At 36.9% G+C, this 24,080-nt stretch overlaps 1 protein-coding gene across 4 annotated transcripts in view; it reads right to left on the minus strand.

The window, feature by feature from the left end:
- CDH7 (cadherin 7) overlaps positions 1-24,080 on the minus strand; it is a 135,016-nt gene that overhangs the window by 4,214 nt on the left and 106,722 nt on the right. For 3 of the 4 annotated variants that reach the window (XM_045574456.1, XM_045574455.1, XM_036419061.2), the window contains one exon: positions 13,518-15,865. The exons of the other annotated variant lie outside the window; for it this stretch is intronic. In XM_045574456.1, the coding sequence (XP_045430412.1) occupies positions 15,372-15,865 (494 nt within the window). In that variant the 3' untranslated portion in view covers positions 13,518-15,371. Of the gene's footprint in view, positions 1-13,517; positions 15,866-24,080 lie in introns of those variants that run through there. 4 annotated transcript variants of the gene reach the window in all.

Raw genomic sequence — 24,080 nt, forward strand, 5'->3', positions numbered from 1 at the left:
AACATGCTTTTTCTGATTTGTTCGGAGGTCATAGCACCAATGTCTATAAGCATGAACTGGGGATATGTAGGGTGTTTTGAAATGTGTATACACATACTTTGAATAATTACAACAGCAATGTTTATTAAAATACATTTTTTTTCCAAAGTTAAGCTATCAGCTATTAACATGTATATACATTTTGGGGACACCCTATATATGCACAGTATTCAAAAAGGGTTTCTCTTGCTAGCAAATGGTATGCCATTGAAAATTAAATTATTTGATTTTGTTTTAGGTTAAGTGTAAAGCTTCAAAAACTACAATAGAACATTTAGAAATTGAAGGCCAAAGACTAAGGATACCAGTAGAAATACACAAAAATATATCAATAAATAAATTTTCAGATAGCTCTATTATATGGATGCCTGAATTTTGCTCTGCACAGAAATATAAGTATACTACTTGAAACAGTATGCACTTAAAACAGAAGCCTTTAAAAGTGAGCCATACCACAGCTTGGAAAGAAACTTGGGGGGAAAAAGTAGAGGAATTTCTTTTGTATTAATGTAGAGAAGTATCTAGAACAATAAGTATTCATATTAGATCTTTTCATTGTGATGTCAAAGTTTATCTTTAAAGTTATTTTTTTTATCCTTAAACTTCGTGCAATTTATAGAAATATATCTTTCCTAGGAATAAAAAATGGTAGTCTCCCTTCTTCTCTGAAATCAATAAAAATATATTGGAAAAAAAAATCAGCTTGGTTGAGCATCAACCCATGAACCAAGAGGTCACAGATTAGAATTCCAGGTCAGGACACATGCCAGAGTTGTAGGATCCATCACCAGTGAGGGGCATGCTGGAGACAGCTTATCCATGATTCATTGATGTCTCTCTCTCTCTCTCTCTCTCTCTCTCTCTCTCTCTCTCTCTCTCTCTCTCTCTCTCTCTCTCCCTCCCTCCCTCCCTCCCTCCCTCCCTCCCTCCCTCCTTCCTTCCTTCCCTCCCTCCCTCTCTGAAATCAATAAAAATATATATATTTTAAAAATGTAAGATATCTTTAGGGGCCTTTTAACAAATGGTATTTACAAAATGGCTTTTATACGCATGAGATCAGTTTCAGTAAAAAGGGTTTGCTTTATTCTACCTGAAATCTAAATAATTTATACAATTATCTTAGCAATTTTCAAAGGGATAACTACTTGGCTTGCAAACTGCCCCGTTGCTTTTGATTCAGAATTGAATCTTGAAATCCAATTTGAATATAATAGCAAAATATTCTCTCTCTCTCTCTCTCTCTCTCTCTCTCTCTCTCTCTCTCTCTCTCTCTCTCTCTCTCTTGCATGTGCAAATTCATTCATAAGGAGATGAATATTTGACATCCAGCTTTTCTTTCATTAGTAGCTCTGGTGGTGCTTAAAATATTGGAAAACTCTTAATTTTGGTGGTGTGCACAGTCTAAATAAGTAAAATAGCACATTGACTCTTCAGTATTTGCAGGCTGGAAAAATAACCAATTCTAAATATTAAATATTAAAAATAACTTTTTAATTGCCTTTTCTTTCTTTGTTTAGGTGATATTTCTTATTTTTTAATTTGTTTGCCTGAAAACTAATTTTCTATAGTTTAGAAAAGATTTTTTCTTGAAGAGAATATCCCAGAGGGTTTGAAGTTATTATTTTTCTTTATTCCCATATTTTAGCCTACTTAGCTAATTAAGCTATATGTACTCTCTATATACAAAACTAAATAAATAATTATCAATAAGTTTGCAATAATGTCTTAATACTTTTGCCATCCTGTCTTGCCTTAGCAGGACACTAGGTATAGAACAAAGCCACAGACATTGTTCAACATTTTATTTGTTCCTTGGGGGGAAAAACAATGTTTTAATTTTTATACACTTCACAAATCCTTACAGCATCCTTGACTATACAATTCAATGTAGTATCACACAAAGTAACCTTTTTTCTCTGTGGGTATTGCCTGTAAAACAAAGCAAAACTCACTGAGAAGCAAAAGGAAAACTTTGAATCATTTATTTTAGAGTAAAAAAGCACTCAGTAACTACTAATACTTACCATCGAACACATTTCCAAAGAGAGTAGGTTAGTGCAGTAAAACGCCTTATCTTATTTTCACAGGAGCCTATTCTCCTGAGTAGATCCCAGCTCTACTGCAAAGCTTCCAGGCTGCTCATGGGCACTGTGCTTTGTCATCACTCTGTGCTTCTGAATTAGGTGGACTTGGACAGCACTGGTCCATTGTAGCCCCAAGTAGTTATGTATTTCAAATGCCATGGTAAAAAAAACAAATCTCCAAGAGAAATCATTTCTTTTAGAAGTCTGATTATTTGTATTTTTATAGATTTGACAAAGACTTTCGTTCAATAGACCTTATCTTTTACACTTTCCTAGACTCTGTGAACACAATGTGTGTTTGTATGTGTGTGTTGTTTTATTTTTTAAATAAATTTTTAATCATAGGAAAGCAAATATTTAAGCACAAAAGAAATTAAATATCTCAAAAATTTTAATGTAATATTAAAACTGGATCAGTAAAGTAGGAATGAGTAGTAATTTATACTTTCATATTAGGGCTGTCTTAATGATATCTCATAGTAATCCTTAAAGCATGTCAGTTAAGTGGACACATTCAAAATAAGATATTGTTTTTTTTAAAGGGACTTTGTTTTGGTGGTCATGCAGAGAATTGTTGGACAATAACATCTTAGAATCTCTCCCTCACAGAAATAAAAAATAATAATAAAGTCAAGAATGCATTTTTATCTTTATAACTGGCTAATTCAGTAATGTATTAATAATTGATTGTTATTATTTGGAACTGATAGTTTCTCCAACTTCCTACACAAGATTCTGTCAATACTTTCCATACATAATGTTTACAAATAGCACAAGAATTTTTGAGCAAATGGAAGAAATGCTTTCATTCATGGATGCATCAGTGTTAAATGCTTAGTTCACTCAAGTTGCCAGTCATGATCTGTCCTAATGACCACCAGAAAGAATCATGTTAGCAAAGGCCGTCATGATATGCTACTCATTCAACTTCATTTCTTCCCCAACACAATTCAGGGGGAAAAATGATACAAGATTTCTGCTTATTTAGCAAATGTAATGCCTGTTCTAAGTGCTTTGTAAGTATTTAACTCTCTTAGCATTCATACATGATAGATTCCATTGCCAACTATACAGATGTACATTATTAGCCACAAAGAAGCAAGTCTTTAGCCCAGAATCCCTCAGATAATTGGACGTGGACACAGAAGTCTACCTCTCACAGCTATACCTAGTGGTGCCATGTTGTCCCTCCTAATGACCACTTCTGAAAAATCTACCTACAGGAGTGTGTGTGTGTGTATGTGTCTGCAGAGCTTGATAATCTTAGTAAATCATGATTTATATTATCGATACTAAACTTTGTTTAAAAATTATATTGAGTGTATTGGGATTTAGAAACAGAAGATACAGGTGATTTCCCATCATGATCAGTAAGTTCAAGGGTGCTGAGATTTTACTACTACTACAGGTCCTGCTCCTGCTCCATTTCTCTCATCCTTTCACCCTGCCATCTCCCTAGAGATCTACTTTTCTCCTTTACTCTCCTCTATCGTAAGGTGTCAGTTCCTGCTCATCACTTCCTGCTGATGACTTCAAAGTCTATCTTGTTCATCAAGAACAACCAGAGCAAATAGAAGAGAATTTCTACATACTTCCATTACTACATCTTTCAAGCTTTCTGTGCTTCTAGCAGTAGGCCCTACCTTCCCTAATATTACTATTTATGGACTCCCCCTTTACCTATGCAAGGCCAGCCCTATGCCTTCAACCCCTCCCTCTCTCAACTCAGAGATATAACTTCAACAATTATCTCCCCTCCATCAGCTTACAGATATATTGCACTGTCATCCCCTCATTGAAAAACACTCCCTTGGCCCTAAATTCCCTTCTAGTTGCTTTCTCATCTCTCCATCATTATCTGCTATGTAGCTGTCAACAGTAAAAGACCTGTATTTCACCAAAATAGTTTAATTACTCGATGCGACAAAGAAGCATCAAAACGCAGAATTGTGGGGCATTTCAGTAAGAGGGTGTTAAACAAGACTTAGAGCTTGCATTATATGATTGGGGAAGAGTTTCAAGAAAGCAGAGCCTTCTACAAAGTAGCTGTTTTAGGGAAATTCTCAGTTGGAGTATCTTAATCTTATATAGAAGGCATAATGAATTAAACAAAGGTAAAATCATTGAGTACATTATACATATTGATATGTAATTCAGGGTTAAGAGATAATTTAGGCTTCTTCAGTGAAATACATTTAAAGATATTAGTAGTATTAATTACCTATAAAATTGTAATTATGACTTATCTTTTGCCAGCTAGAAAAGCAGATCAAGTAAGGGGTCCCTTCCCTCATTTTATTTTAATTTGTTAGAATATACTTTGTCAATTCTCTGATTAAATACAAACATTTAAATTTCTTAAAATATTTAATATAAAAATGTATAACTCATACACTCTGACTCTGTAGAGAAGGTGTTTGACAGAAAAAAAAAATTGAGTACCTACTTAACAATGGCTCAAACAAGAGATTTATTATATTATAAACAAGTACAATGAATGATAAATAGACCACTGAAAAACCACATCAACATTTTTGCTATATCACCTATAGTTCCACTGTCAACATATTCTAAAGAAAATTTATTTTTAATAAATATATAAATTTACAGTAAGTGAATTTATACCAATCCAATTAGAAAATCTATGTCATTCACATCATGAGGAAAAAAAGTGATAATGTTTTTTTACAAATTTTATAGACAGTTATTTGAAAAACCAACGGTTTATATGAAAATTAGCTAGTGCTAACTCATATTCTATTGGTGAATATAAAGCATCTCTTAAGTTTTATAACAAAAACTATACTGTCATTTGAAAAAAAGGAATTAGAGCTTAGCAGTAGCTTGGTGATCACCATAGAAACTATTTCTCCGCCTGCATTATCTGTATTAGCATTGGCATGTCAAGTCTCTTACTATGTTTTATTTAAATATCTTTTCTAATTTACTTAGCAACAAAGATAATGGTATCTCTACTTCATATTGTACCATAATCAAAGATGCTTTTTGTTATTCACCAAGTAGATAAAAATGATTTCACTTTGTGATCTGGGGGAGGCTAAATTGGCCTTCAGGTTGTACTTCAGAAAATAATTTGCAAAATGTGCCTCGTGACTCTGAAAGTAGGTGTATAGCATTTATGTATCTTTATTTTTCTTTAATCTGAAATTAATGCTGTTATCTTAGAGATTTCTATATCGCTATATAGATATACCCCATTGTTTCATGATATTTTTAAAACTTTATTTTTATGTCTACACTATTCTTCCCCCACTTTTCTTTCCTCCTCCCCTTTGCCCACCTCCACCAGCCCCTATCCCACCTTTGCCCTCTGGCTGTCCCCACACTGTTGTCCATGTCAATGGGTTGTGTATATATGCTCTTTGGCTAATCCCTTCACCTTTTTCATCCAGCTCTCCCCACACCATTCCCCTCAGACAGCTGTCAGTCTGTTCCATGTATCCATGCCTCTGTTTCTATTTTGTCCCTCAGTTTATGTTCTTCATTAGATTCTACATGTGGTATTCGTGTTTTTCTGATTAGCTTATTTCATTTAGCATAATAATATTCAGGCTGAAAAAGAAAAGTCAAGGAAACAAAGGATAAGAAAGGTATAATAAGTAATGACAACATTTGTGTGGTTTATTTGGGGGAAAATAGTACATATATCCTTATCTTGCAAAAACTATCTCTGGAAGAATTCCCAAGAAATTATTACTGGCTGCCTGTGGTGAAATGAAAGGAATTCAGGAATTCCAAGCATTAGTTTATATTCTTTATTGTGTTTGATTTTTTTAACAGGTGCATGGGTGACATTTAAAATAACAGAATACTGTTAAAATAAAATTTAAGATGAAAAAAAGATGGATACATTAATTTGGAGAATATTTCTCAATTTTTTTACACTGAGCCTTCCATTAGAAACAGTATACATATCAGTGCATCATATCAAAATGTATTTGATAATAGTCTATCCTAGTGTTAATGATCAGGTCATTTGCTAATTAAGGCAATATCTGGCCAAACTTCTCCACTTTAAGACTATTATTTTCCCTTTGTAATATGTTGTTAGAAGAAATATTGAGGGTATGTAAATAATACATTTATCATCATCAAACATACACAGTATTAATATCGCTGATAACTTTCTGGCTTCATTATTTCTTCAGTATTTATTCTATTGTAAGAAAATAATTTTATTTCTAATTTAATTTTTGTATTCATTTATACCAGCATGAATTCATGGATTTTTAAATTCAGTAACAATAATTCATACTATTAGTACTTATTTTAATATTTCAATTGCAAAAGACAATTTGAAGTGCTTTAAAATCACTGATGATTATAAGAATGTCCTTGTCCAATGTAGAGACCCGTTGAATCCATGGTGAGTTTCAGCATTATCATATAAAGAATATTATTTACTGGTCTCCATGGTGGAGAATTTGACAGGGGTGCCTGTTTGCACTCTCCTGTAGTAACCCTTGGCATTTTAGATGATGACCATAATTCAAGATGGAAGTCAAATGAGACAGTGAAACATTCTACTTATTTTTTAAGTAAAAGATCACAATGAGTAAAACATTTTAGATCTCCGTGTTTTATCCTTATGCTTTTGCAGATTATATCTTTAAAAAAAAATCTATGTCATAGCCTAGGTAACTCTTTTCAACCTACCGTATTTTTCGAACCATAAGACGCACCGGACCATAAGACGCACCAGTTTTTAGAGAAGGGAAATGAAGAAAAAAAGATTCTGAAACAAATAGTGTCCTAAAATATTTTATGTGCATTAAAACCCAACATCACAGTCATAAACACATGTAATCAACCCTGTAAAGTAAACAGCAGCATTTAGAACCATTTTAGAGCCGGGCAAGCACACAGAGACCACACAGAGCCGGGCAAGTAAAAAAACTTTTTTTTTAAAGTATATGTGTAGGCTATATTTGGACCATAAGATGCAGGGACTTTTTCCCCCCACTTCTGGGGGGGGGGGGAAGTGCGTCTTATGGTCCGAAAAAATATGGTATCTTCCAGTTTACCAAGTCAATCTCATTCAATGTCAAATGTAGTACGTATTCTCTCCACTGAAAGTTTAGCCTCAAGTTCATTTTTAAATGTACAATTTGGGTCTTTTACAAATATATCCCTATCATTGATAACCTCTGTTATAACTATAAATCTGCTTGCCTTACCTTCTGTATGCTTTCTCTTCGTTTGTTTTTGATAATTACAATTTGTGAAAATTCTTGGGGTTTCTGTGAATAATCTTGTATTTCATGATTTTAGCTGTTTATTCATGTCGATTGAAAAATAACTTGGGAGCCAGTGGGACAACTAGCCTCAAATGATGTCAGTATCTTTGGGTCCTGACTTTGTAGATGTCCCATTGTCTTCTACAGGTATGGCACTGGGTTGACAGCTGTCCATAGCGCAACTTCCGGGGCCCTGTTGGTTTACATTCACTTCCGTGGTATCTGCTTTTTTTCTTTTTAAAATTATTTCTTTCTTTTACAAAGTATAAAGCTCGTTGGGCTTTTCCTTACCCTCCTTTGAGTCAACAATGTAGTCAAAGGTATAGGAATCTACCAAGAGGATGACCCTCAGAATAGCTAGTCTGCCTTATTGCTAGGATACTGTCCATTCCGGGAACAATGAACCCTCTTACAGATAACAAGTGACAGATTAGAACATAGTGATGAAATGTCTGATTACTGGCACTATGAATATTTCAGTTTTCTCAATACTTTGAAACACCAAATTTAATGCCATTTTCCCAGATTTATTTTAATGAATAAGTAAGTCCCACATTCTTTGCAAGGAAGTGAAAGTCGAATTACGATTGGAGAGCCTGATTTTGAAATGTTTCAACTCCCTTCTTATCCTCTCAAACCAGAATACCATTTCTTTGGAGGGTCTATGACAATAGAAAATATAATGAGCAAAATATTTTAAGATTTGTTTTTTTCTTCTTCTTTCATCTCTACCACTTACTTCACATGTTTCCTTGGATAATTTACAATCAGTTCACAAAAATCATATGTTCATACTACAAAAAAATAACATGAAGTAGTAAGTAGAAAATCATATAATTTTCCTGCTTATAAAAATTTAAACCATTTGCATAATTTCATTATATAAAGCAATATAAATTGTAAAAGTTAATGTTTTGAGTATGAGTATGCTGTACTCAACATTCTCAGTAGTTATATAATTATTAATATGTTATTTTATAATGTTTGTTCACATGAGATTCACATAGCTAAAGTAGAGTTGAAGTCAAACACTTCATGAACAGATGATCACTGACAAAACAGCACCGATCCTGTGTATATTACTCTCCAATGGCTTCTTCACTAGTAAAAGCCTAAGATAAGCTGCTATAAGATACTGGAAGTGCTTTCGGGTCATCAAAACAAGAAAAGCACAAGATAGCTTTCACGCAAAGTCAATATTGTACTAATTCTTCAGAGCGTATAAATTAATAACCACACATACATCACTCATGATGGACAGAATTATTGAAGTCTCTAGAACCTTATATTTTGGGGATCTCTGTTAAGTTGTCCTCATTACTGCCTTTTAATAGTCTCCTCTATTAGAGTGTGCTTGAAATCTGCAATGAGGCTGGGTCATCAAAGGTAGTCCTCTTCCCCTCAGTCATTTGAGCAGGAAAGAACTGAACATTATTTCTAATCTCGTCCTTGCTGAGAGCCTACATTCTTAATACAATAGTTGACTAGACTCTAACCTTTAAAGATCTGATAAAATGACTGGTTTTAGGTAGTGGTTTCAATTAATTATGCCAATTATCTCTCTAAATATTCCTTCCCAACTGTCTGCTTTCCCCACTTCTTAATGCATATTCCCCCAAACAGAAATCATCTGTGTTAACCAATAGCAATAAATAAGGGCTGGGAAATGGTAAGTTTACAGTTGTGAGTATGTGAAAGACAGAGTTAACCAAGCTATTGTAATAGTCAATAACCTGCATGTCTTTTTCTAGAGGAACAACAGTAAACCTATCTGTGCCTACCCCTGTATAAACAATCTTATTACATGATTTCTATAATTTCCCAATATAAAGCCTTACATTTTTACACTGATTTACAGGTTGCACAGCACTTGACTTAATCATCTTACAAGCCTATGAAACAAATAGGATAGTAGTTAACTAAATTTTCACTATGAAGCCATAAAGTTTCACAGAACTACAATAGCATCCAGGCACAGCAAAAGTGTCTGGACTTGGCTTCTGACCCAGATTCATGACCACAGATGAAGGGTACTGCTTAGTACTGATGGTCAAAAGGCCAAAGCCTGTGACACTCCACCACTGATAGTTCCCACTCCATTTATGTTAACAATGAGATCATATAAACACAGTTAAAAAAAAAAAAAAAAAGGCAATTTTCCAGATAGTTCAGCTAAAGGCTCTCCCCTTAGCACCCAAATCCTTCTTATTTAAATTAAATTAGATTCATAAAGCAAATAAAATATTGCTCCCTTCAGTTATTATCAGATTTTCTGGTCTTACTGCCTAACAGGCACTTGGTAAATGACAATATGCTGGCATTCACAAGGAAATATATTAGACATTTTTAAGGTCACTTCAAACATACTTCTCAATACTCCCCAATCACATACACAAAAATATACAAACAGGCACATGTCCTTTTCAGTTAAACTCTGAGTCACTACAAGTTAGCATAACAACTAAAAAGTGTCAGCGAAAAAGTATCAGCATATCACACACATGCTGGCTGCCTTGTTTTTGCCTGAAAAATTGCCCCTGGAATTATAGTTTACAATGCCTGCCCAAAGCTCCCATTTTGCAAATGGGATTATCCTACTCCTCTAAAACAATTTCAATTACACTTAGAAGATGAATGCTCTTACAGCTTTCTTGCTCTTTTGATTATGATGATGATTAGTCAGCTAACATTGTATGTTTCCCTTGCCAAACTTTCAGACATCATATATATATACACTGTTATTCAGTAACTTTAAAATAATTTACTATATAGATGAAATAAACACAATTTACTATATAGATGAAATAAACACAACAGACTAACAGAAAGTAAGATTCCTTTTTGTCATTTAACATTGCATTTATCCAGAAATAGTTAAAAGTTAAAGCTTTCTTTCACTCAAATTTAAATAGATCAAGCGTAAATAAACCTTTAAATAGTATTCAGAAACAATTCAGATAACAAAGATAGATTGTAAGTCAATGGATGTCATAGTAAAATTGAATATTTGAAGATTATTTGTAACTAGTGGATATAAGCTAAAATTTTTAAACTAGATGATTTTTGCCAATTGCAATATGTTTACCTTAATTTATTTTTGGCTTCTTTAGATTTTAAATTTGAACGTAATGCTAAGTCTATTTGCATTTAAGGTTCTTTGGGCATGTGGGTATCACTCATATCTTGCATAACTACACCACTTAGGTGAGAATAATTGCCGAAGCCTGCTCATCATCCAGTGTAGTAAATGTAATTGTGCATGAAGTTAAAATAATTTAAAACATTCTCAGAGGGCAGAGTGAAAAGGCAGCTATCATTACTGAAACGTTATTACTGCCTGCCTGTCTTGTAGGTATCTTACCACAACTGCAGTCAGCCTCAAGCTGAGCTTCATATCAAAGAAAAAAGTTTCCAGGGTTCATCTAAGTACTCTGTCTACTCAGTTCTCCTTTTCTGATTATCTCCCTCCTAATTTTGGTCTCCAGATGACCTTGGAGAATTGCTTTGTGAATGCAGAATGATAATTTATGCTTCATCTTTGGAAATTCCCTTTCTTGGTAAAATCTAGTTTTTATATTCATTATGCTGGCTTAAAACTATGTAATGATAACATTGTAGAGGAGCTTCTGTTATTGGTGGGGTGTCTTCCGTGTCCCCACCTGTTGCTGGTGTAAGTGGGCTTCTTGTTGATGTCATGAGAAAAGGAATTTTCTTGAGACTTGCATGGGAAAATGAGTGGCAGTTATTTGTGTGGAATTAAATTCCTGTTTCAAAGGTCCTCTCTCTCTCAAGGTCCACTGCCCTGGAAGATCAGCTGTGTCTTTAGCAAAGCTAGAACTAAAGCCATTGCTCAGAGTTTCAGTTCCATATTTGCACAGTCCAAACCAGCATCAGGTTAGCTTATTTTGTGTTCCTACCTATACTCCACTGTGTGTGGGGCCTGCATGGCTATGGGCCCTGTGGCTTCTAGGTTAAGGTGACCAGATGCTTCAATTTTTAACAATTTGTCTCACGTCCCATGGTGTTTTAAAAGAATCTTTCCAAAAATCGGGACTTTTCCAGACTGTCCCACCAAAAGCGGGACATCTGGTCACCTTATTCTAGGGCCACATAGCTATGAAAGGAATACAGATGAGTGCAAGAAAGCAGAAGCAGTTCCAAAGGAACAGGAGAGAGAGAACTCATTTGTTTGGGGATTATATATTCTCAAATGTTTGCAGGCTTGCATTGCTTTCATTCCTCTAGCCAATTATCCCTGTTCCCAAGGTTGATTGACAGACACCTTCCTGTCTCACCTCTACTTCACTGCACTTGTGCTCATCTTTACCTTTGTCCAGTCCCTTCCCCTAGTGCAGTAGTTGGCAAACCATGGCTTGCAAGCCACATGTGGCTCTTTGGGCCCCTTGAGTGTGGCTAGGCATTAGAACCACTTCTTTAAAATAGACTTACCCAGGCCGAAAACCGACTTCTGCACATGGGCCACAAAGTTTCATTTGCAGTGTATGTGCGACCTGCACATGGTACTTTGTGGAAGAGCCACTCTCAAGGGGCCAAAGAGCCACATGTGACTCACGAGCCACGGTTTGCCTATGACTGCCCTAGTGATTTGCAGAGACTAGACCAGTGGTTCCCTTGGAAATGTGATGTTGTAGCTTCCTGGTGAATCTGCCCAAGTGACTATGCTTATAATGCCTGGACTCCCCTTTGCCTTCTTCCTATCTATAATAATAAAAGTGTAATGTGCTAATTAGATCAGACATCCTTCCGACCTTCTGGAAAAAGCCAGGCAGCAGCTGCCATGTCTGTGAGGGAGGGGTCCAGGCAGCTGCTGTGGCTACAAAGGCCTATGCTTGAACAATTTTCATGCATTGGGCCTCTAGTTATTAGTAACTAGCTAATTACAACAGTGACATTTTGACATATTTCCTTGGCATGGAGAGTAACAAGTGAAATGGAAATATTTTTTAAAGAAGTTAAATCATTCAAAAACTCACATTACTTTGGGCACCTTAAGTTCCTATTGGTGGATCCACATGGACAAACAGAAATATGTAAATTTATTGCCTTTCTGAACTGTTGTCTGAGCTTGAAATTAAGCCATCACTTTCACATTGAAATGGACCCTCCATGGATTTGCTCCAGAAAATAATTAGCACATGCATTTATATTTAGTAGGATAGAGCAAAAATTCCTTCATGTTACTATTTACAGTCCATTCATATCGCCTTTATAATTACGAAGGTTCCTTTTACAAAATAATTTAAGCAGTGGAATGAAAATTTAAGAACTTGTTCTCCCAAAGAAAACAGATTGTGTTTGCTTATTTCCATAGTGGTCTAAATATGACCACCCTAGTTGACTACAACCTACCAAAATGGTGTCACTAGAAGTAGAGCTGGGAAGAGAGAGCATCATTGATTCTTGGGTGTTGGTTCTAGTACACCATGGAATTTTATTGGCTAGATAATAGGTATTTATTTAAACATTTTTGGAGAAGCTCCTGACTTGTTTGAAAATTGATTTTTATATTGGTCATCTGTTCTAGTCTATGGTTTTAAAATATAGCCCATCTCTTTACTATTATACCAAATAATCATATACAGCGTCAGATTTCTGAAGAAGAAAAGGACACTAAAATAAAGTCACCATCATAATAATTAAATTTAGCTAGAGAATTTCATAGAAATGTTATCATTTTTCCAGTCATGTCAAGCATTTAAAAAAACATTCAATCGAGTTCAATACTGTATTGATATAATCTTTCACACATAAAATGGCAATTGGGTATATGCAAGAATTTTAAATCTTTATTTAAATTTTAGTCTTTTCCCAATATATTACCTGAAAATATGAAAAAAAATAAAAACCAAGAAAATATATTCTTTAAAAGGGAAGAAAGGTGAATAATTTCAAATTCCTTTTCTAAAATACATTCAAACCTCCATTAAGTGATATGTGCAACAATCAGCAGCTTCGACATCCAAATGTACTAAACTATTTTATCTTCTTGCAGACAAGGGGTTATTACAAAACTGTTTTCTCAGCACCCTGCTGATTTCAATACCTACCTAATACCTATACCACACTGTGATTTTATTGAAAAGGGTAGACATGTCCTAGCTTTTTTTTTTTTAATTTGAAAAAGTTACATACTTGACTAAAAGTAATGAATAGGATCTTTTACTCTTTATAAAATTGGTTTTTTATATATACGTATATTAGTACAGCAAGAAGCATATCTATCTAGGCATGAAATAATGTCTACCAAACTTTATTCAAATGAAAGGACCGTTTGAGGACAATCCAATTTATTGAATTAACTGATTTTGATGAAGCTGAAGGCCACTTTCACATACTTCATTTCTAAAGGTGGGCTGCAAGTTTACACAATCCTACACAGTTTCCCCTAGTGTCATCAAAATGTGATGTTCCAGTTCCAGTGTTTGTCTTTCAGAAAGAAGCACTTTTAGAACATAATTTTTTATACAGTGTCCATTAGCTATAGATTATTAGGAACCCGACAATAACTCTCTCTCAAAGGAAAAAAGAAAACAAATCCATTCTTACTTGAATATATGCACATTAAACTAGTACTGTTGTTTAATGATAGGTAGAAATATTTAGTCATAAAATTCTTCTTTTTGAAGAAGCCCATCACAAACTTAAACACATATGATCCCTTGAAATTACTCTCCTCACTTTGGCACGTCTAAACCAGTATAGAAATTCTACATTGCCAGGCCTATTCTTGAAGAACATATTAGCACTGGAATTTAAAGATGGGTTTTGAAGTTTATAACATGATATTAAGACATATTTAAAAAATTAGTCTTTCGCTCTATATGCTTACAGCAAAAGAAGGCGGGGTAGAACAAATTCTCAAAAGTCTTTGGAGCATATAGAACTCTTGACCTTGAAAAATAAATCTCGCATCAAAAGAAATCTCACTTCTCTCTGAAATCTTTTTGTTTAAATACAAATATTTCATTCCAATGTTTTGTACGTTCCAATGACTCAGACCAATAACTCAAATGTCCTTGTAGTGGTGCTCTGCTCTGAGATGCTCAATTGCTCTGTTGTTTTTTTCTTCTCCATTTCCATGCTTCATTTCTTTCATGGAGCTCTGACTGGTGAAAAATCAGCATGTTTTGATGAGCTCAATACTATGAGGCAGTAAGATGAAACTGAATTTGGTGGATATTGGAGCTCAAAAATTAATATAAGACCATGTGTCAGATAAAAAAGGAAAGATATTCTCCTGTAAAAATCAGAAGAGGTAATAAGAAAAAAAAACAAAAACAAAAAAACCAACGAATAGACAGCAACTTTTTTTATACCTACACAAGCATTTCAAAACAATTGCACACTTTCAGAATGATTAACCTTTTTCTTCTTTGGAGCACTTCATATATATTTGCTAAACAATGGTTTACGTTGCCTTAAATCCAATTTCGTTGGCTTGTATTAGAGGATTGGGAAAGATTTTTCTAAGAATTTATATTTTGCTAAATGAAACATATTTGCTAAACCAGAGCAATAAAATTTCCTGGATTCTCTAATCTAGCAAGCGTAAAGCATCACTATAAATTAAATTTGTCCCACGTTTCTATATCCGAGAAGTTGCAGGACTTCTCAGTGGCACATCGTGCTGTTCACTGACAGAACCATGAGGTGTGCCCTGGGCATCCTTGGTTCACTGACAACATAGGGCACCACTTACTCATAGAGGTTAGTGCCTTTGCAGGTATTTGAGAGTTGCTATCTATTCACAAATCACTGAGCATTTCTTTTTAACAAAAGCCTTCAAATGCTCAGAGTCTGTGGTCAGTGTGGTCCTTGGATCCATCTAACGAACGAACGCTTCACCAAGGTAGAAACCAAACCATTAAAAATGGAGACATATTTACAACCGTTTCCTCTAGCCAGGGGAGTTTTTAGTTTGTTTTGCTTTGACTTTGTCTTCAGTGCATTTCCAATGCAATCTCCAAGGCTAGGAGTACAGAGTCTCCTGGCCAGTCCCATACATGTCTGCTAGTCTTTTGAAACGGGGCCCCCAGTCACTCAGGTAGTCATAGTTCTGATCAGAGTTTGAGCTGATGGACTCCAAGGAGCTGAGGGACTCAGCCACTGAGCCGTTCCCTTCGAATGCATAGGTCTGCAAGGAGTCATAAGGGGGGGCACAGGGATCCACGTCAGCTTCCTTCAGTCTCTCCCAGATAAATTCCCGGAAAATGACATTATCTGGGATGCTTTTAAAAGTCGGCCGACTCAAGAACTGAATTTCTGGAGTCACGTCCCTCCGGGTCTTGGTGTCCCTGATGACGTTGAGGTTTCTCAATGCTGCCATGTCAAAAGCTTCCGTGTCTTCCTCTCCTCCGCCCTCATCATCGTAGCGAACGATATTCTCTCTGATATCTCTCTCTTCATCGAAAATGAGGGGCTCTTTTTTCCGTCTCCTCATGGTGACAATCAGGAGGATCAACACTGAAACAGCAAAGGGAGAATTTCTGTAAACGCAGTGACTGTCAACCTGCCACCATTTAGGGCTCTGATGTTGACTCAGACTTTCTGCCCTTTCAAGGGAAATGAATTGGCTGCCCACTTACATGGGAACTCACAACAGTTGATGTGTTAAATTGCTAAAATGCCTTTAAAATAGAACACTTTAATACATCAAAAGAAATCATTTTTCCACACCTGTTCAGAATTGATGCCTCCCTCTTTAACATAACCTCCCAAACCACCTCAGTAGCATTTGAAAGAGCAAAGTGAAAGGCCAGTTCAGGATAAATACAATAATTTGAAAGCTAGGAAACACAAAGCAATTTTTTTTTTGAGCTCCTTAATTGCTGGAAAGGAAAGTGACACTTATAAATGTTTTGGGTATAATTTAGCAGCTGCAATTTCAGAAGGAAATGGATTATAGCATTTGGTCAGGTTCTTTGAAAAAATGCCTAGTACTTGTCTCTAAAACTCAGCTGTTAAATACAATCTGGCATGTCAGACTATATACAAAGATTAAAAGCTTTTTTTTAGTAAATTGAGTTTCACTTTTAGTATGAAACACTGAACTTGGTCTTTATGCATTATACTGAGAGAATATAGATTGTGAGATTTTCAGCATTAGCTAAAGACAGATTTAAGAAATCAAACACCCCTTTAATATTAGGGACTTTGCTCCTTATAACAAACTTGAAAAATGATAGAAAAGCACATGGTTGCACTAAAAAGCAAAAAAGAGCAAGTGTCCTGGCCATGTCCAATCTGGCCCTGCTCTGGCTATGGTGAATGAATGCGTGCAGAATTGGGAACACTTTAGATTTCATGGCCCCTGGATTAAGTTAAAATAAAGTAGAAAAAAATTAGAATTTAAAAATATACTTTAATGAATTATTACTAATTACCTGTGTACAAATTACATCTATTTTTAAATAATTTTTGACACACCAGCCAGATTTTTTTGGGAAGATCTTAAAGATCCAAAGGGTCACTGCTCTCAGCATATGTTTTAGAAGTTTAAAATGCTTCATTTAAGAGAGCTTGTAAGGTGTTACTTTGGCAATTAAGAATACATTTGAAAATAAAAAATGTAAGACCCACAAAGAAGGGTATCAAAGCAGCACAGAGAAATTAACCCAATGGTTAGGAGATAAAACATGCTCCATTCTCCACCTTAATCTGCTTTAAATCACAAACCTTCAAGTACTTCATATTTTTAAAAAAAATAATTTTATCTTCAGTGAAAAGTGTAGCTTTCTAAAGTATTTGTCTGCTATCTCCTTTTCCAAACATCAACAGGGATGTGACTGGTGAAGACATTTTTATTGAGGCTCTTTGGAAATAATTGTGAAACCAACTGTTTATTGTGCATTCCCCCCCCCCCCCTTTTTTTTTCTTTTCTCCCTTCACCCTGTGAGCTCAACTATAAACTTTACTGACATCCTACAATTTAGTTACTGAGATATATTTCTGAGACTTTTCTAGTACCTTCTCATGTTGCTATGGTATAAATATGCCTATTCTCACTTTTACCCCAACTCGCTACATTTGAATGTCTTCAACTGGCTTCATGTCAGATATGAAGTCCAAAATCTTGTGTACAAATTATTTCTCCATTTGTTCCCACAAGCAGTCTGGTACTCATCTCCATTCCCTGCTAAGTGGATTCCCAGCTCTTGTCTTCTGAGAATTCTCATACTACTGCAAAATCTTGTGGTTCTCAAAGTCCATGATAAAGTTACAGCTCCATTACCACTACTGTAACATTCTGCCATGGACCTGGCCCTATATGAAGGTTTATTGTCAGGAAGACTTTGGATAAAAGTCCAGCCTTTGCCACATGTTAGGTGTGTGACCTTAGGCAAGTAACTTAAATTAACTGAGCCTAGCTATCCATGGTAATTCAGACAACTTCAGTGTTCACAGGGTGATTCCAGAGGTAAAAGTCTGGAGAATAATGTCAGTAGAGCTAGCTGACTGCCAGGCCCTTGGTGAGCAAGAGAAGATTTTTTTCATCGTGATAAAATTCAAAATTCCATGAACACAGCAAGTGAAGACATTGCATTTCTCCTTCGATCGAAAGAAAATGAAGAACAAGATTAGTTAAGAAGTGAAGTCAGAAGTGTACCAAATATATGCCAAAGCCTGTGAACTAAAGATTAAGTGGGAGAAAGAAAGGGCAGTAAGGTAATAAATGAAGGTCTATACATAAGGTACAGTATTTTATATTCAATTGTTGTCTACAACCTGTCTATGGTCACTGCCCTAAAACGCAATAATTAGGGATGAGACATACCACCTCCCTGTGTGTACTTCTAGAACACTCGGAGTTCAGTGTCTCCATTGAAGGTAATGGGATGACAAGCCAAGGGCTCAAGTGGCAATTGCTAATTCAGAAAAAGACATATTTGTAAGTTTTAAAACATAGGGGCACATAAAATAATTAGATTTAGGTATATAACTTTAGTCTCTGAAACTCTTTACATAGTTCCAAAAAGATAAAAGTAATAGTTCCAAAAAGATAAAAGTAATTGTAACAGAAGGAAAGTGGGATAAAATATTTCTCTTATTGAGAAATAAAACAGGAGAGGCGAGTATCAAAGGAGATCGTGATGGGTGGACAGGTGGAGGAAGATGAAAATGAGAAATAAGTTACACATATTGGGGAGTAAAAATGAGGGGGGACACATGTCCTTTTGAGCATAAAAGGGCATAAAAGTGAATGAAGATATGAAGATAAGAATTACGTAATAATTAGATGCTCTTTAAGTCAATGTCGAAGTAGGCACAAGATGTCAAAATTCTCAACTCTCTTTCCTTCATATAATTACAATGAATCTTTTTCTATTACACACATTTGACCCTTGAACAACTGAGCATAAATTTTTATTTTTTTAATTGTTCAATTGTAGGTGACATTTTTAGTTTTAGAGATATAACATAGTGATTAGACATTTATGACTTACAAAGTGATAACCCAATAAGTCTACTGACACCAAACATAGTCATTATAGTATTACTGACTCTATTCCCTGTGCTGTGTTTTACATCCCTAACACTTTTTATAACTGGCAATATTTATGCCCTTTAATTTTTTTACTCATGCAACCACCCCTCTCCTATCTGATGACCATCAATTTTTCTGTATCTATAAGTTTGCTTCTGTTTATTTTTTTCTTTAGATTCCACATATAAGTGAAATAATATGGTATTTCTTTCTCTGTCTCAATTTCACTTAGCATAATACCAGCATAATACCTCCTAGGTCCAACCATGTTACTGTAAACGACAAAATTTCACTACTTTAATGACTAATATTCTATTGTACAAGGGTGGGTAATTTACAATTGTTCGTATGGAAAAATACATGCAGGTTTTGATAATGTCAACAGCTTTATTAACACAAAAGAATGTCACCATACAACTGTATGTTTCTTTTTCCTCCTTCTCTCGGCTGCCTCCCCATGTTTATTTCTATGTATTAGGTAGATTTGCTACTTTTCCCAGTCTTGGTAAGGTGGCATATGTAGTAGTTGTCCTATGAGGCCCATTGGCAGTTTCCCTGTTCACCTGAGCTGAGGGTTCCAGCTGTTTCCCTTTTGTCAGTTGTGTGTGCTCCCTGCAATAGTTGAACATTGATTGCTGTGTAGGTGAGCCTTAATTGCTATTGGCATGTCAGTGGGTGGTACTGACTGACTGACTATGAGGGCTGGCACAACAGAGTAGGAGTCACTAGCAGGATTGTGTTGACCATGAAATCCATCCTTAGGGTGTGTCATCTGTGCAGCTGGTTAGGTGGTATGCTGGTGTGGTCTGCAGCTGGCCACTGGGTGTGTCGGTTCTGGAACTGCTTTAGGGGGACTATGCTGTGAACTGAGGCCAGATGACACTAGTGCCTTTTGATGAGCATCACAACATGAGTTGAGGTCAGCTGTCATTTATGCCAGCTTTGTGCCCGCTTGGTTGAAGCTACATTCTGAGCTAACGCTGGCTGCAGCTCACAGTTTGAAATTACAATGAAAATTGAGACCCTTCACCACTTGCGTCAGGCTTGGAGTGGCTTAACAAGAGGTACAAGACATGAGGAGGCCAGCCACTGCTCATCTGGGGACCTATAAGGGAAAGTCCACAGCACAAGCTGAGGAAGGCTTCTAGTGTTGAAAATCCACTGGAAGCAGCTCTTGCTGGGAATGCGAGTTGAGTGGGGTGAGGTCTCAGGCTATTACCAGGGTGGAGGAACCGGTTAGGTTAATGGAGAGCTCAGATTTGGCATATGCCTATTGGTTGGAGGTGGAAGGGCTCAACAAAGGAAGAAGGGTAACCACCAGCATTTCTGTCTCTAGAGAGAGCCATCCTGATCCCTCCAGACCTCACTCTTTAGTTTCCCCCCCTCACACTTTTTTTGTGTTGGGGATAAGAATGAGTGAGTTTACAAATGAGCAAGCCTGTTTCGGGCCCCTTGAGGAACGCCTGGGTCCCCAGTAGCCCTCTAGTTTTCACAGCAAGAAGTTATGAGGAATCCTCTTCCCAGCATTGCTGCAATAGGATAAGGAGCCAGTGTGGGACTAGGACTACTTGCTCTTCAACGGGAACCTCCACAGCTGAGATATAACTCCGATTCTTAATTGTCACAAGTGGATATAGGATCAGCCTATTCTGCATATCCCATCCCCCCAACAGATTTCTCTATATCTTGAGTTAAATGAGTTAAATAAGTTCTGTTCATGGGAGGAGGCAAACCCAGCAATTACTTATCCCACTATCTTGATTGGAAGTCATAAGATTTTTTGAATGTTGGAAAATTTTTGAGAGATTTATGAAAATTTGAAAAAAACTCAAATGTATAAAATGCTAAAAAAAAAAAAAAAAAAAAAAAAAAAAAAAAAAAAAAAAAAAGGACATCATCCTATATAATAAAAGCCCAGCAAACAAATGATGGGTCTATCAGTTGCTGTGATGTGCACTGAACACCAAGGGGAATACACTCAACACAGGAGCTGCCCCCTGGTGATCAGTGCACTACTGCAGTGGGAGTGCTGCTCAGCTGACTGGGATGAACAGCTGCTCCGTGAACCCCATGCTCCTCTTCCTCACAACCTGCCATCTCCTCCAGTAGCCTACAGGCCCGCGAAGCACCATCACTGGGCTTGCAGAGCTGACCCCAGAGGCTGGGAGCCAGGGTCATGGTCATCACAGGACTGAGGCCTATTCTGCCACCTCTTAGTGCTATTATCCCTGGGCCTGGGTCCCCTGGAGAGGTGGCTGCTCTGGCTCCACAAAATATGCCAGAGCAGGGAGCAGCTGCACAGAGGGCAGGTCTATAGCCACTCGGCTGACTAGGATGGGTGGCACTCTCACAGCGGGCCGATCCCCACAGGCCACACCCCCTAGTGCATAAATCCATACACTGGGTCTCTAGTAATAATGTATAAAAGGTGTCGATTCTAGGCTATTTTACATTTACTAACATAAAACAAATCTATTATATGTATTTGAAATTTACCAAACTTAAACACAAACACTGTGCATGGCACCATTTGAACTGAGAGAAATGTAAACAAATATGAAGATGCATTTTAGACCATAAATGCATAAAAGTAGCTGTATTCCTACTGCAATGATTTCATAGCCACCTTTTGTTGCTTGTGCTGTGAGCCTCTGCTTAAAATGCCACTCGACACTACTCATCTCCATATGAGCACAGTGAATTAGTGAAAAGTGATCTGTCGCAATTCTTATGTATTTTCCTCCCTGTTAACTGTAATACCATACACCCTTGAATACCACTGTGGGACCCATAAAAAATGCCACTAGAAATGGAGAAATCAGTCCCATGCAGCAGAGAAAAGCCATGATATATACGTTAGGTTGTGGTCAGTAGTTCTGTGGTCGCTCACCATCTCAAGATAAATGAATTCAGTATTATAAAAAAAAACACACACACTATATTAGAGCAGGTAAGAAAACTTTGTGTTTTGTGAAATACCTTTTTATTCAATACCTTGTATTAAAAATGTAGCTTTTTATATGGCTACAATCCTGTATAATAAAAGTATTATACACAAATCGACCGAACTGCAGAACAACCGACCGGTTACTATGATGTCCACTGACTGCCAGGGGCAGATGCTCAATGCAGGAGCTGCCCCCTGGTGGTCAGTGCACTCCCACGGGTGAGTACCACTCAGCCAGAAGTCAGGTTCACAGCTGGCAAGCATAGCATCGGTGGCAAGAGCCTCTGCTGCAGGTGGGTGGTAAGGAGTGAGGGATCCCAGACTGCTTGAGGGATGTCTGTCTGCTGGCGTAGGCCCAATCCCCTAAATCCCTGATCGGCAAACTGCGGCTGGCAAGCCACAAACAGCTCTTTGGCCCCTTGAGTGTTGCTCTTCCACAAAATACCACATCCTGGGTGAGTCTATTTTGAAGAAGTGGCGTTAGAAGAAGTTTAAGTTAAAAAAATTTGGCTCTCAAAAGAAATTTCAATCGTACTGTTGATATTTAGCCCTGTTGACTAATGAATTTGCTGACCACTGCCCTAAGTCGGCAGGCGGACATCCCCCGATGCTTCTTGGACTGTGAGAGGGCATAGGTCTGGCTGAGAGAAACCCCCCCTATCCCCAGTGCACAAATCTCATGCACTGGGCCTCTAGTATTGTGATAAGAAAGGCATACATACCTAGAGACTGGTATGATTTTAGAAAAAGCAGTCATTTTATGAGAATTCAAAGCAAAAGAAAAGTGAAGGATCCAAAATTGGGGAAGGAAATGCCAGCAAATGATGGTTTGATCATCTTAGGAAAAGGTTTGGCTTAAAAAATGTCAAGGTAACAGCAGAAGCAGCTCTGCCGACCACGAGGCAGCATAATAGCTCTCAGACCCCATTAAAAAATCATTGAGGATAAGAGTATCTGACTGAAGAGGTTTTTAAAAGCAGACAAAAGTGCCCTGTTCTGGAGGAAAATACCACATAGGGCATTTCTTAGTAAGGAAGAGAAACAATTTAAAGCAGAAGGAGATAGGTTAACTTTGTTTTGTGCAAATTCAGTAAGGTTTATAATCCAGGCTACACTTATCTATAAAGCTGTTCACCCACGAGAATTGAAGGAAAAAGAGAAACATCAGCTGTCAGTCTTTTGGTTGGAGAACAAGATAACCTGGACAATGAGAAACCTTTCTCTATATTGGTTCCCTTGATGCTTTCTCCCTGCAGTTAGGAGGTTCCTGGCCAGTAAGTGACTGCTTTTTACGTTCTTCCGATATTGGGCAATGCCCCTGCCACCCAGCACGTGTGCCTTCAACACTAAAGATGTCACAGTGGTCTGCTTGCCCCGAAACACAATGTCTCCAATTCCATTTCTAGATCAGGAGGTCTGAAGGACCTTTAAGTATCGTCCAAGCCCTGGAAGAGAACCTAAGTAGAGAGTAAAGGCAGAAAGGATCTGACGATGCCAGAGCTGTGAAAATCATCATGCCCCAAACAATAAATTCCTGCTGGAGAAACTGTGTTCATATGCACTGCAAAGTTTCAGAGCAATAATGACAGAGCCAGGGAAGGAAAGCTGACAGACTGGAGATATAACCAAAAACAATGAAGGATTTGAAGATATGAATATTGTTGTTTGAGAGCGAGTAGACACCACAGCAGAAGAATTAACAGAAGATGAGGTGAATGAACCTGAACCAGTGCCAGAGGGCAGAAAGAAAATGGAGAAGTGGCAGAGCCAGAAAGAAACTGACAATGCCGAAGAAGGTCCTAATGACTCAAGAGGCTCTGGCTTCTTTTAGGATTTGGGCCCTTTGGTGATGTAGGCCCTGGTACTAAAGCAAAGAGTGAAAAGGAGGAGTGGTGCCACAAAGAAAACAATTTTAAGGAAGTGAAAAAGTCAAGAAATCAGACAGAAATGATGTGTACTTCCATGTTTACACTGAGCTATCTGTCTCCACCACCTTGAGACAGCAAGACCAGTCCTCCTCCTCAGCGTACTCAATGTGAGGACCATTATGGTCATCCAAAATCATCATGCCGTATAATTAATGTATCTGTTGTGTCTGTCTGCTTTGTGTGGAGAGCAATTAATAGTAGAAATGTTTTGGTCTCATCACCATTGCCTAAGTATTCATTCTGTAGAACATTAGGCCAATCCTTGAAGTGGAATGACTATCCAGCCATAAAGTGTGTGATGTTTCATAAAAAATTGAT

The sequence above is a fragment of the Pipistrellus kuhlii genome, unplaced genomic scaffold, assembly GCF_014108245.1.
Source record: "Pipistrellus kuhlii isolate mPipKuh1 unplaced genomic scaffold, mPipKuh1.p scaffold_m20_p_6, whole genome shotgun sequence".
NCBI classification, from domain to species: Eukaryota; Metazoa; Chordata; class Mammalia; order Chiroptera; family Vespertilionidae; genus Pipistrellus; species Pipistrellus kuhlii.